This window comes from Salvia hispanica, chromosome 1, assembly GCF_023119035.1.
Source record: "Salvia hispanica cultivar TCC Black 2014 chromosome 1, UniMelb_Shisp_WGS_1.0, whole genome shotgun sequence".
Classification (NCBI taxonomy): domain Eukaryota; kingdom Viridiplantae; phylum Streptophyta; class Magnoliopsida; order Lamiales; family Lamiaceae; genus Salvia; species Salvia hispanica.
The window spans coordinates 43,419,631-43,432,702 of NC_062965.1; the positions used below are offsets into that span (position 1 = coordinate 43,419,631).

Sequence of the window (13,072 nt, forward strand, 5' to 3'; positions counted from 1 at the left end):
ATACATGATAGTATGCAAAGATGATAGTACCAAAAATTTATACATTAATATGTACCAGAAAATTAGCCAAATTTATGATATATCTAGAAATTTTGTTAAGACTAATAATGGTCACTAGATCGAAAATGTATTACTATTAATTTAGATCTCTTGATCATTGGCTTAACAACTATAAAATGAGTTTATCTTTATTTAATTGACATAATATTTACATAACATAAGAAACTCATAATTTTCAATATTCTAATTATAACATTATGACTAATTTTATCATCAATTATATGACTCTGCAATTACAGAAGCCATTCAACTTGAAAAATCAGACTCATAACTTTTTATTATTTTAATTAATTTATCACAGATGGACTGTCCTACATATCAATAAAAATGCACATAACTTTACAGTTGAAACTAAGTTAGAAGAAAAATAAATTAAGCTCATCATCTATAAGCAGGCAACTTAAGATTACCTCAGAAGTCAGAACAAGTCATCTTCACAACTCCGCCGTGATCATCATTCTTGTCATATATCAATCACCGGCACCCCCATTCGGACACTGCAACCATCCATCAAGAGGCGCAAGAACTTGGTAGCTTAGCACTTCCACTCCCAACGTTATTGAGATTCGACAAGATATCCGTGTTCTAAGAGATCAGACAGAACACTTCTCATTTTATCTACCAACACAGGCTTCAGTATGACTCCATCCATGCCTACCTTTCGACAGTTCTCTTTTATCATTCTGTCAGTATTTCCAGTTAGTGCAACGATAAAAGGTCTATCTGAACGTTTAGAGAACTTCTCCCTGATCCGTACAGCAACTTCAAAACTATCAACAGCTGCCATGCTCACGTCAAGGAAAACAGCCTTGTGTTCGTAACTTACAGCTCTAACACACTCATCTCCGGATGAAACAGCCAACACATCACATCCTAGGTGCACAAGGAGGCCCTTGGTTACCGTACGACCAACACTGTTTATTCAATGTACAACGTTAAAGTCAATAACATGGAGAGGAACATTGCAATTAAATACTTGTAAAGTTAGAAATGCTGATGTTTAGACAAAAATGGTGATATTGATGTTACTTGCATTATTAGTTTTTTCACTTAGTGAAGTGTTGTGGAGTCAGATATGGATTAGATATAGAGGCCATGGCTTGAAGAAGTTTTAGTCAATTTAAGATTCAGCTTATTAGGATTTGGTCACAACTTAGAATTAGCCCTCGTTATAATTAGAGAAGTGCATCATATTCTCATCAGATATTCTCTAGTGAAATATTTCACTTGGCAGCGTCTTCAGGCGTATGTAAACCAGCGAATATAAGACCATGTTTCTGCTCCAATATCACGTCTTTCTCAGAAGATTGAAAATCAGCATGAACTTTAACCAAACTAAATAAGTAATAACGGGTTAAAATTATCTTAAGAGGAAGAACTATCTCGAGTCAAGTACCAATTATGATCATAACAACATCCTAAAACCAAATCAACCGAATGAGTTTTAGTGGCAACTGGCAAGAAATAAAAGTTAGCAAAAGAGACAAAACCGACGCAAGAACAAAAAACAATGATAAGCAAAAGGACAAGTATTTAAAGGGTGTACGCATTACTAACCTGTTATCATCCATCACAACAACTTTAAGCCCAGAAAAAATCAACTTTACTTGATTTCCAGGGCCTTTGTGCAAAAATGGAAGCTTGGACTCATTTAAGCGAGCGGGAATTCCAAGTTTAACAATGAAGATCACAGTAGAACCCCTGCCAAGACCTTCACTCTCAATCCAAATGTGCCCCTCCATGAGATTGACAAATCTGATCGCATAAAAACCATATTTGAAGGAGAAAATTAAATGCAAAGGCAGAGAATGTGACAAAGTTCCATGGACTGGATTGAAAATAAATAAGATCCTACCTCTTACAAATTGCTAGGCCAAGGCCACTACCACCAGAATTTTTCACGGCAAGTGGTTGGCTCTGCACAAATTTCATGAATAGCTTAGGAATCTCTTGTGGGTTAATTCCTGAGCCAGTATCTTTTACCTAAAAATTAGGGCAAGAAGTTACTAGAAACTCATAAGAATCAACACAAGTAATTTCTCAAGAATTTACTTCCATTGGCAATTGGAAACAAACCTCTACACGCAAATAGAAGTGATTATCACTATGTGTAGGAAAAAAATCAGGGGCTCGAGGATCTCTTAGAGAGTCGGGCTTTGCAACAGAAGCTAATACCGAGATGCCTCCCTCTTTTGTAAACTTAATAGCATTTCCAACAACATTCAGTAGAACTTGCATCAGTCTTTTTTCATCACCCACAGCATGTTCAATCAAATCAGGGGACAAATTCAACATAACATATAACTTCTTCACAGCTGCAATAGGTTTTATCAAATTAAGTACCTACAACAAGAAGTAGATACCTCAGCAAGCCTAGAATAAGCATGAAAAAGAATTATGATTTCTTCACCATCTAGAAATAAAAACAAAGAGATGAGTGCTCCAACCTCCCTGAAAAGTGAATGAAGATTGAAAGTTTCTATCTCAAGTTGAAGGCTACCATCTTCAAGCCTCGAAAGATCCAATACGTCGTTAATAAGGGTAGCCAACAGGTTACTACTCTTCAGGATTGTTTCAACCATTAGACGTTGCTCAGTCGACAGCTCAGTTTCTTGTAGTAAGGAAGACAAAGCAATTGTTGCATGAATAGGAGTTCCCATCTCATGATTCATGACAGCCAAGAAATCATTACGAGCACGCACAGCCGTCTCTGCTTCTCGTCTTGCCAGATCTAGGGCAACATTCTGTTCCATAAGAAGATCTCTTGCCCTCATTGATTCTTCTAAAATTGCAGCATGGGAGAGAGCAACAGCGACCTGATACATGGAGAAGTCAAAACATAGTGAATCATTCATAAATTATCTCAAGCTGAACTTCTGAATTGATAGGCACTAACAAGTATAAAACCTAAGTCAAGAAGTGATGAAAGATTTTGGGCACCAAGCCATTGCACCTTTGCTATCTGCTTAACCATGTAGGCATGACTGATTTATACCAAGAATATCCTTCATCAATGTTCTGGTGACTTTAACTAAGATTATATATGCGCTCTAGACACTATAAATATAACTGGACCCGCAAGTTAACCTATTTAGGACACTAGAGATATTATAACCATTATCATCCTTAACAAGAAAATGAGAACTACATATAATATCCAAATGACCGGCTACTAGAAGAGTGTTTTAAACCCTGAATATGAAAACATTAAATAGCAAGTGCCCTACCTGCATTCACTATGATTAGCTTTGCATAATTCCTAATCAAGAGGCATATGCACAATATATACTTTTAACAGATATAGTTACAATGTCAACAATCAACATGTGAAAAGGAAGAGACTAGGCATAATCGAACCTGATCTGCTACCACCTCAACAAGCTCCAATTCATGCCCATGCCACTGCCTAGCACTGTCTGAAGGGAGCATTAAAACCATCAAAGCATATCTTTTAGTTGACAGTTCAGGCCAATCATGGATCTGAAAATTGGACAGATGCAAGAGAGGGACGCGCACAGCAACCACCTCTCCTGGCATGTATTGTCCAGCAGGTCGAAGCCGGGCAACAGGGGAGATTGGAGAGATTTTTACAGCACGACTAGTTTTGAATACTTGATTGATTACAGGTAGTTGTATGGGCACGGTCAAACCAACCGGGTTTTGGTGGCGGAGAGTGTAGGAAAGATTGAGCTCTAGCCCAGTCCGTGTTGGCATCCATAATGCACACTCTTCCAAACCCAATGTTCTTCCAAGCTCAACAAGAGTAGTCTTCAGTATGGTATGCCTATCAAGAGTGCTTCTGATTTCATGAGTTAGCATCCTTACATGCCTACCAGTTTCTTCCTGTGTACGGATCAAGCCCATTTCTCTGTCTAGTTCTGCAGCCTTATTTTTCAAAAATAGTTCCCTTGTTTTGACACTTAATAGATCAGGGATGATATGTACTAGCAAAAGTGCTGTTGCACAAGACACAACAGCTGTTAAAACTTTGGCTGTAGTCATCACAACTGCCACAGTCCTCGTATGCATAGTAAATGTCCACAAATTTATCAGGTGTGTTGCTCCACAAAGAACAATAAAAGCACCAAACTGCACGAGAACCCATCTATAAGGAAATACAGCAGATTTCTTGACAAAATATATTATCTCCAAAGGGATTGAGAAATACGCCAATGCTATGAAGAAATCCGATATATACTGATACTTCATTAGCAATTCATCAGCAGGCCATGGTGACTCAAAGCAGTTACAATACTCCATTTTGCAGTAGCCACTGAAACCTTATTACACCTCTCTCAATGCAACTGAAGCAACACAAGGAAAGCACAAATGGATATAAGCAAGATAAAGTCTGCAATCAGCGTTATACTAGGAAAAGACTGCTACCTGGAAAGTTGAAGTTTGATTCGGTGATCTATTTAAAACTGATAGAATTCACTACTTCTTTTAGGGGTAAGGGTTTATATTTTCAAATACACTTTTTTTACTAGTATGAACTATATTTTCAGTAAATTATCAAAAGATTTTGCCTAACTGTTGAAAAGCTACAGCAACATTTTTTAATAATCCAATTCATATCAATATAGCACATACGGAAGAATACTAAACCCTCAACGTGAATATCTTTTTTATTTTTCACAACAATACAGCATAGAAGATATTGAAACAAAAAGTAATACTAGAATTTAGATTTGAGCGTGCACTGTGAATTGAAATCGCAAATCATAAGCAATACTGTGATTCAAAGCAGAGCTTGTAATGTTCAGAAAGCAGAAGCAATAGAAGATAAATGTTTGAGGTTGTAGCGTGAACTGAATTACGAAATGAGAAGCAAAATGATCTGAAATTGATGCGTGTAGTGAGAATTGAATTGAGTTCGGAGAGAAAGATGGAAGTTAGATCAGAAATCAGAGCTCACATAAGCAGGCGTTTTTGCAAGTTGGAGTTGAGATGTTGCAGAAGAACCGAGCGCGGAGGCGTTGCGAAGACGAAGTCCGGAGTTGGAGGAGGCAGAAGATGGGAAGAGAGGGAGAGATGAAGATGACTTTCTGTATTTAGAAAGGGGGCTGTATCCAGTCGAGTTTTGCGCCAATTTTTTTATTTCTATATATGTCCCACAATTTATTAGAAAATTAAGATAAATAATAACTTTTCTACTCATTACATCATCCAATCCTATTGCACCGCAGCACATAAATACTAGCAACACCACTTCTTATCCAAGATTAAATTAATGATAATCTTTCATTCTCAATTTCATTCTCAATATACACGGTGCCAATTCAGAAAATAAAACTTGTGATGTTAGACGTAATAAAGAGTGTTATTATTGTGTTCTGATTCTAATCCTCATCGTTTCACTGACGTGATCAAATTGTGTGTTGCGAATATCATGGTTGTTGCCACTAGCCAAATGCTATGTTACTATTTTGGATCCTATTCCACATGTTAGGCCTAGCCCATCTTGTGTGTCTATTTAAATAGAGCACAAAACTGTGTAATCTGTAATCGAATTATTATGCAATATGTTTTCCATTCTTGCCCGTGAACATAGCCAACACAACATTAGTGAACCACGTAAATATGTGTTTCTTTATGTTTCTGTTCGTCGGTTAGTCAATTACTCATCACAATAGATATAAACTATCTTTACATGCTCCACTACATCACGGAGATATGTAGCCTATGAATTGAAACTTTGTATAAAAATGTGTCTCTTTTCTTACTCACTTGCAAAAGTTTGAAATTGATAAATCAAATCATAAAGATGAGAAGTCTTTTGGATAAGGAATAATAAGAGAAATAAGTATATCAAAAATTGTAAAATTTGCTTTTACATTTTATACCATGCGGCCTAATATGATTACTGACTTTGTAGAATTAGGTTATAACTTTTCATAACTAATCAAATTTTTATGAAACTATTAAACTATCCCTGCAATCTTTAAAAATATGAATTATTTTCATTTGAATTCGTCCCTTACGAACTTTTTATTTTAGAAAATAATTTTCTTTCTAATAAAAAGATTTCATTCTTCACTAATAGTAATATTGTAATACTATTTTTCCTATCTATATATATCTTATTTTATCAATTGTGCAATAAAATTTATATTTTTTTTTCAAAGTTTATATTTTTAAACGAAGGAGGGAGTATTGTTTTTTCTATTTTGAAATTTTCTGTTTTTATTATTTTCCATCGAAAATCATAGTTACGTACCCTCCATTATCTTTGAAAAATAATAATTAAAATTTTATAGACTAATTTAATAATAAATGCCGTTAGAATTGATAATTAATCTCTTATTAGTGGTCCACGTCCATTACAATTGTCCCATGAATAAAAGCTAAATTGATAAATTGATGCATATTGTTCATATTTTCCTTTCTCGAGCCATTTTAAAGGGTGTGCTATAAATTCAAAATTCTGTTCTCGCAGTATACTCTACTCCCCTCCTTTTGACATATCCTTCAAAATAATACTATCTTTCAAGAGGCCTTAGTACCTGAATTCACAAGTTATTGACTAATGAAATTTGAATTCTGTTTAATTTAAAACTTTTAATTACACTAATAAAATGATTCTGTTGAAATTAAAATAAAATTATTTAATAGAAATATGAAGCCGAAGGTTTGTATAGATGAACGTTGGAGGGTGAAATATTAATTCCTTTCCAAAGCTATTCCAAGAAATGACCGTTGGAAATAGCGGTTATAACCACCTTTTGAGTTGTCAAGCGGTTATATTCTTGAATTGTATAAAGATTCTTGAGCAGTTTGTTTGTTTGTGTGAGTTGGAGAGAATCTCATCTTGTGATTAGTTTGAGAGCTCAACTTAGGGAGAACAATACACTTTGTAAAAGAGAGAAATCAATACAAACATCCATCTTGATCCACGTAAACCTTGTGTTCGATCTTTTTCGTTTCTCATATTGTCTTGCTTCTGATGCGTTTGTTGGGTATTCGATTAAAGTTTTAAACCATGTGTTTGTGGATGTGCAGTGGACCGGAGAAAGCAGCTGGAATTGAATGAGGCACGGAAGCTAGGCCGGTGGAATGGCTGTGATGCAGCCAGAAACAAATATTTGAAAGAGCATCAGCTTAAGAAGTTGGAGAAATTTGACAATCAACATAAGAAAGATGGGGTTAGTGAATGTTCAAGATGATCTGAGAGTTGATGAGGCTAAGGTTGAGGAGTGTCCAATTAAAAATAGCTACTGTCCAATCAACTAAAGCTGAAGCAGATCTTATGAAAATTGACATAGGACATTGAACTTCCTGCACAAGATGAAGAGAAGAGGCCAGCAGCTTGGAGACCTCATGTGCCTGATGTTAGATGATAAAAATTTGGTAGAAGCACTTCACAGGGAAGAGCAAGTGCAGAACTTTAAATCTTCGGTCTAGTCGGGTCAAAACAAGTGCAGAAAATGAAACGTCACTATTAAGGCAGAATAGAGAGTACTAGCTAGTGTATATGTAAATTTTCTTGATAGCCATTCTTGTGATAAAAATTACTTCTGTTTTTTAATCAAAATACTTGATCTCATATTAAAAACTGGAAGTACTATGGTTCACACAGTGTCTACTTTTTATGTCAATAAGTTTCTTAGTAGTTGTTGGGTGTAAAAACACTAGAGTGGAATGAAGAGAAAAACTTTGAATTTGAAATAGAAAATCAAAAGACATTCCACAAATATATAAAACAAAATGTTGAAGTATCAAATCTTAAAGTAAAAAAATAATTACTACTCCGTTGAATTAGATTAAATGTTGGAGTGCTACTATAAATTAAATCATGGAAGCACAGACAATCATAAAACAATCACATCAATTCTTGAATTAAACAACGTTGTTGTGAAAATGGAATTTGTATCTTCATTTTGAAATGAACACAAGCTTATTCATTATTAATGCAACGTGAAATCCAAATTAAGCAGCACAAAAAACAAATACTACTACTAATTCAATTAAGTGGCTTATGCATCTTGTACTCTACTTGAAAGAAATGGAAATGGCCAAGTGTTAGCCAGCATGCAAATGCATTCGAAAAGAAAAACATGCAATTCACCACGTCACAAAAATTCAACTAGCAATGTGTCTCCAACTGCAAACATGCAAAATCCAGACGCCCTTATAAATTCCAACCCACATTCCTCCCCAAAACTCATCTCTCTCTCCCAACTAACAATGGCGTCCAAGTTTCTCCTCGCTCTCTCCCTCTCCCTCCTTGTTTCCACCGCATTCGGAAATCGATATGTGCCGCTGGAAAAGATGAGAGGGCAGCGCATTCAGCTCACCCGTCCCCAGCAATGCCGCATCCAGCGCATCTCCGCCGTGCAGCCCCGCAACCAGATCCAGTCCGAGGGCGGCCTCACCGAGATGTGGGACGAGATGGAGTCTCAGTTCCAATGCGCCGGCGTTGCCCCCATGAGGAACACTCTCCGCCCCAACGCCCTCTCCCTGCCCAACTACCACCCTAACCCCCGCCTCATTTACATCGAGCAGGGTACCATAAAGTAGTTTCAGCTCTCTTTTTACACGATGTGTGATACTGTAATATTTATTTTTGTAACACTAATTTATGCAATGCAGGTGAGGGATACATCGGCGTCATCTTCCCTGGCTGCGCCGAGACGTACCAATCCCACGGTGGCGAACAGTTCTCATCGGAAAGCGAGCAACAAGGCCAAAAGAGAGACTTGCACCAGAAGGTGCACCGCATCCGCCGTGGAGACGTCATCGCCCTCCCACCCGGTGCAGTCCACTGGTGCCACAACGATGGGAGTGAAGACTTGATCGCCATCTCCGTCAACGATCTCAACCACCAAAGCAACCAGCTCGACGAGAAATTCAGAGTAATTAATTAATTTTAAAAAAAATTCTCTCTTTATCTGTCCTATTAAAACGGAAATGTTTTCTAAAATGAAAATATCACAATCTCTACTTTTCTCCTCTCATCATTAACTCATAAAACTGCACTACATAAAATTTGCGCTGAAAAGTAAACCTCTACTTTTCTCCTCTCATCGTTAACTCATAAAACTGCACTATATAAAATTCGCGCTGAAAAGCAAACGTTTAATATTTAATGAGATAGAGGGAGTATGTTTTTCAGTTCAAGTTTGATTTCTCTAACATGATTGTATAAAATATGGCAGTCGTTCTACTTGGCGGGGTCAGCCCCACAAGGAAGCAAGGGAGAGGAGACGTTCCACAACATATTCCAATCATTCGACGCAGAGCTGATGGCAGAGGCGTTCAACGTCTCCCCCGACCTTATCAGGCGGATGCAGTCAACAGAGGAGGAGAGAGGGCTAAGCGTGATGGCTCGGGAGAGCATGAAGTACATCCACCCCGACGAAGACACATCCTTCCGCCGCAGAGAATCCCCCCACAACGACAACGGATTCGAGGAGACCTTCTGCACGATGAAGATCCGCACCAACGTCGAAAACCAAAGAGACGCCGACATCTACTCAAGGGAAGCCGGTAAACTCAAAGTCGTCGACATGCACAGGCTCCCCATCCTCAGCTTCATTGACATGAGCGCCGAGAAAGGCACTCTCTTCCCGAACTCAATGCTGAGCCCCCACTGGGCCAAGGACGGGCACACGGTCGTGTACGTGACAAAGGGGGAGGCCAAGGTTGAGATCGTGGACCACAGCGGACAGACGATGATGAACGACAGGGTGAGCCAGGGAGACATGTTTGTGGTGCCACAATTCTACACGAACACAGCCCAGGCCGGGAACATGGGATTCGAGTGGGTAGCGTTCAAGACCAGCGGGTACCCCATGCGCAACGACATGGCCGGATACACCTCCGCGCTGAGGGGAATGCCGCTGCAGGTGCTCACCAACGCCTACCAGATGTCGCCCGCTGAGGCTCAGTCCATCAAGACTAACCGCGGCAGCCAGACCTTCTTGCTCTCTCCTGCTCACCGCTCCGGCAAGCACTTTTAGATGCTTTGTTTTATTCGTGGAAGAAGAAAAACCCTAGTTTTTCAGGACCGGATGTAATAATGTTCTACGGCTCACTTCAATAAAATTTTCTTATCTTAGTCTTACATTTGCTTTAACTAGATTAAAAATTAGCAACTAGTAACAAAATAATGAATCAAATGGGAATTTTCAAATCTAATGTAGAGTTTAATTTGACGCCCAATGTATAGAGAACATTAACTGAGAATATTTAAATCAACATTTAGATCAATAACCATATTCTTATCGACGACTTTTTCATTGCCTTCAATTTGAAGTCTTAGGTAAATCTTGGATGCAAGTACAATTTTTATATTGGAAGAATACACTTCAATTTGAAGTCTTAGGAAAGTCTTGGATTCAAGTACAATTTTGATATTGGAAGAATACATATACATTTTCGATATTGGCATGTAGGTATACTAATGATAGGAGAATACACAATACAAATTATCTTGTACTACACATTAATTTAAGTATATACATAATTTTTTTAAAATTAGCAAATTTCATTATAATAACATACTCCAATCATCTCATATAACTATTTACATTTTGGTTCGTCGTATAAAAATAGTCCAATTTTATTTTTGGTAACTTCGGTTTCTCTGATGAGCCGGGAGCGCTAACAATACTCCAATTACTCTTTTTTTCTACCTCTCTCTTACTTTATCAATTGTGCATTAAAACTCGTGTCATTCCAAAAATCTCTATTTGTATGGGACGAAGGGAGTATTATAAAATTTGGAAACTATTTTATAGTAGATAACTATAATGATATATACCCTCCCTCCATCCACAAAAAATATACTACCAAATTGTAAATGACACGAATTTTAATGCGCAATTGCTAAAGTACGAGAGAGATGAGAGAAAAAAATGGTGGAAATAGTATTAGTGGATCGTGGGAACTATATTATTAGTAGTGTGTAATTATGTTTGTTTTTATTCTAATGGCATAAGTTGTACGAAAATGATGCATATGGTTTATGCTGTTTAACTTTCCTTATTTAAAATTAGTCTAGTTTTGGTGGACAACTCAAAATGGTAAAACTAGTCTTTTTTTTCCACGCCCAGTCCCTCGTCCAGCTGCACGTAGCTCGCCTCCTCAGAAAGCAAGCAACACTCCTCCTCGAGCTAGCTCCGGTCCACTCCCAGCATGGTTGGATCTGATGCATGTTGCGTGCACTACCAGGACATGCTTGTTGAGTGCCGCATAAACTCATGTTCTTCGATGAGCTCCTAACAGCATCCACATCCGTGCTCTTTGGCAGGAGCACAGATGTGGGCCCGGACCAACTTTTATTCATTTTTTACTCTCTGCTTTTAGGCAAGAGCATAACACTCACATTCATGCTCTTCCGCAAGGATAAGCTCAAGGTCCCACCATCCCATTATTTAATTTAAATACTTCAATTACTAAAAATATTTCTACAATAAAAACACATTAAAATATAAAAATTACATAATTAAAATCCTAAAAAATAAAAATTATATAATTAAAATCCTAAAAAATAAAAATACATAATTAAAATCCTAAAAAATAAAAAAACACATAATTAAAATCCTACAAATTAAAAATTACATAATTAAAGGCTAAAAAATACCCTCGTGGAAGACTAGTCCTCTATCTCTAATGTTTTTCAGAGACCCCGTATCATTGCAACATGTGAATCAAGAGCATCGGGAGTCATCCGAGACCTATCAGCCATATTGAGTTGAGCCAAGAGGGTCCACAACGAGTTCGTGGGGGGTTGAGGTGGCACAAAGGGAGCAGGAGCAGGGCGGATGGAGTCGCGGCACGACGGCGGATAGTCGTCGCCTTCTTCCTTCCTTGTGGCCGGCGTTGGGAACTGCTCGGGCCGGCGTCGGGGCTACCCAAGTTAGGTGTGGCAAGCTGGCTAGCCACCTCATCCTCGCAGGCGTCGGATAGGGATACCGACCTCGACCATTTGCTGGAGGAGGATATTACGCCACCCTTATACTTCTGATGTTGGCGCACCTCCTGCCAATAGCTGAGGTACTTGTACGGTTTGTAATTTATGGATTGGTAGGTCGCCAAGGTGGCAGTGATGATGTCGAGCTCGCTCTTGCCACTCGCTTTTCCTGGAGGTAATACCCCTGGACCTTTCGGATTTCGTAGTTGGCTCTGAATATGGCATTGCGCACCATACTATCATTGCGATAGATAGTTCCATCCGGCCGGTTTTCATTGTACCGAAGAGTGACACGCCACCAAAACCTATCCCCGCTTCGGTTCGTGCCAACGTTCGGATCTTCGGATATTGCCAAGTAGGCTCTGAATAACTGATCCATCTCCAGCGGAGTGTACGGGGTGCGGACACCACGAGTAGGAGGAGTAGGAGTAGGAGTAGAGCCGCCGCTCCCTCCCGAGCCGGGTTCGGGTGCCCACCCGTTTCGCCCATCGGGGGCATCTTGGTCGTCCACCGGGTAAGGCCGGTAGCTACCCAGCACTTGAGAACCTTGGGTTTGAGGAGGGGCCGAGAATTGCGTTTCCGGACTAAGGAATGGTTGTGAGCCGAACCATTCGTGGTTCCAACCGCGGGAATGGAAGGGGTGATCGCCGGAGCCGGACATTTTTTTTGTAAGAGTGAAAGATTGAGAATTGATGAGAGAATTTAGATGAGAATTGTGTAGTGTGGTGGGAAATTTTTTTTTGTGGAAGTTGGGGTATTTATAGATGAAAATGTGAAGTTTGGGGAAAAAAAATTGAAAAATAAATTAAAAGTGGGTAAAAAATATATATATTTTATTTAGAAGTAGGAAAATATTTTTTTTAATTTAAATTCGAATTCTTTAAAAAAAAAGAAAAAGAAATTGCCAACGGCTATGCCGTTGGCCAATCGCGTGCCGCCACGTCAGCCTGCTCAGCAGCACGGACGTGTTCGATGCATTGAGCAGCGCCGTACCAGCGGCGAGAGCGTAGTGGCGGACAGCTGCGTGCCGTGCCGTTGGCACGAACGACGTCCGTCCGTAAAAACACCGCTGTGAGTGCAAATGAGGCATCCACT

The 13,072-nt window shown here is 38.9% G+C and overlaps 2 protein-coding genes across 5 annotated transcripts; one reads left to right on the top strand and one right to left on the bottom strand.

Annotated features, from left to right (window-relative positions):
* Positions 1–311: 311 nt before the first annotated feature.
* Positions 312–5,123, bottom strand: LOC125200602 (ethylene receptor-like). 4 transcript variants are annotated; one of them, XM_048098268.1, is made up of 8 exons: positions 4,979–5,123; positions 3,418–4,364; positions 2,508–2,876; positions 2,137–2,403; positions 1,916–2,043; positions 1,618–1,815; positions 719–974; positions 312–645 (listed from the first exon to the last, which is right to left on the bottom strand). In XM_048098268.1, the coding sequence occupies exons 2-8, from the start codon at positions 4,318–4,320 to the stop codon at positions 571–573; spliced, it is 2,196 nt and encodes a 731-aa protein (XP_047954225.1). In that variant the 5' UTR covers positions 4,321–4,364; positions 4,979–5,123; the 3' UTR covers positions 312–570. The 4 variants fall into 4 exon arrangements, with proteins under 4 accessions (XP_047954225.1, XP_047954226.1, XP_047954224.1 ...); XM_048098269.1 differs by having other exon boundaries at positions 312–974; positions 1,916–1,977; XM_048098267.1 differs by having other exon boundaries at positions 312–974.
* A 3,099-nt stretch (positions 5,124–8,222) lies between these two features.
* LOC125216653 (11S globulin seed storage protein 2-like) lies at positions 8,223–10,126 on the top strand. The gene is made up of 3 exons (XM_048118442.1): positions 8,223–8,566; positions 8,653–8,915; positions 9,219–10,126. The coding sequence occupies exons 1-3, from the start codon at positions 8,248–8,250 to the stop codon at positions 10,020–10,022; spliced, it is 1,386 nt and encodes a 461-aa protein (XP_047974399.1). The 5' UTR covers positions 8,223–8,247; the 3' UTR covers positions 10,023–10,126.
* The last annotated feature ends 2,946 nt before the right edge of the window (positions 10,127–13,072 follow it).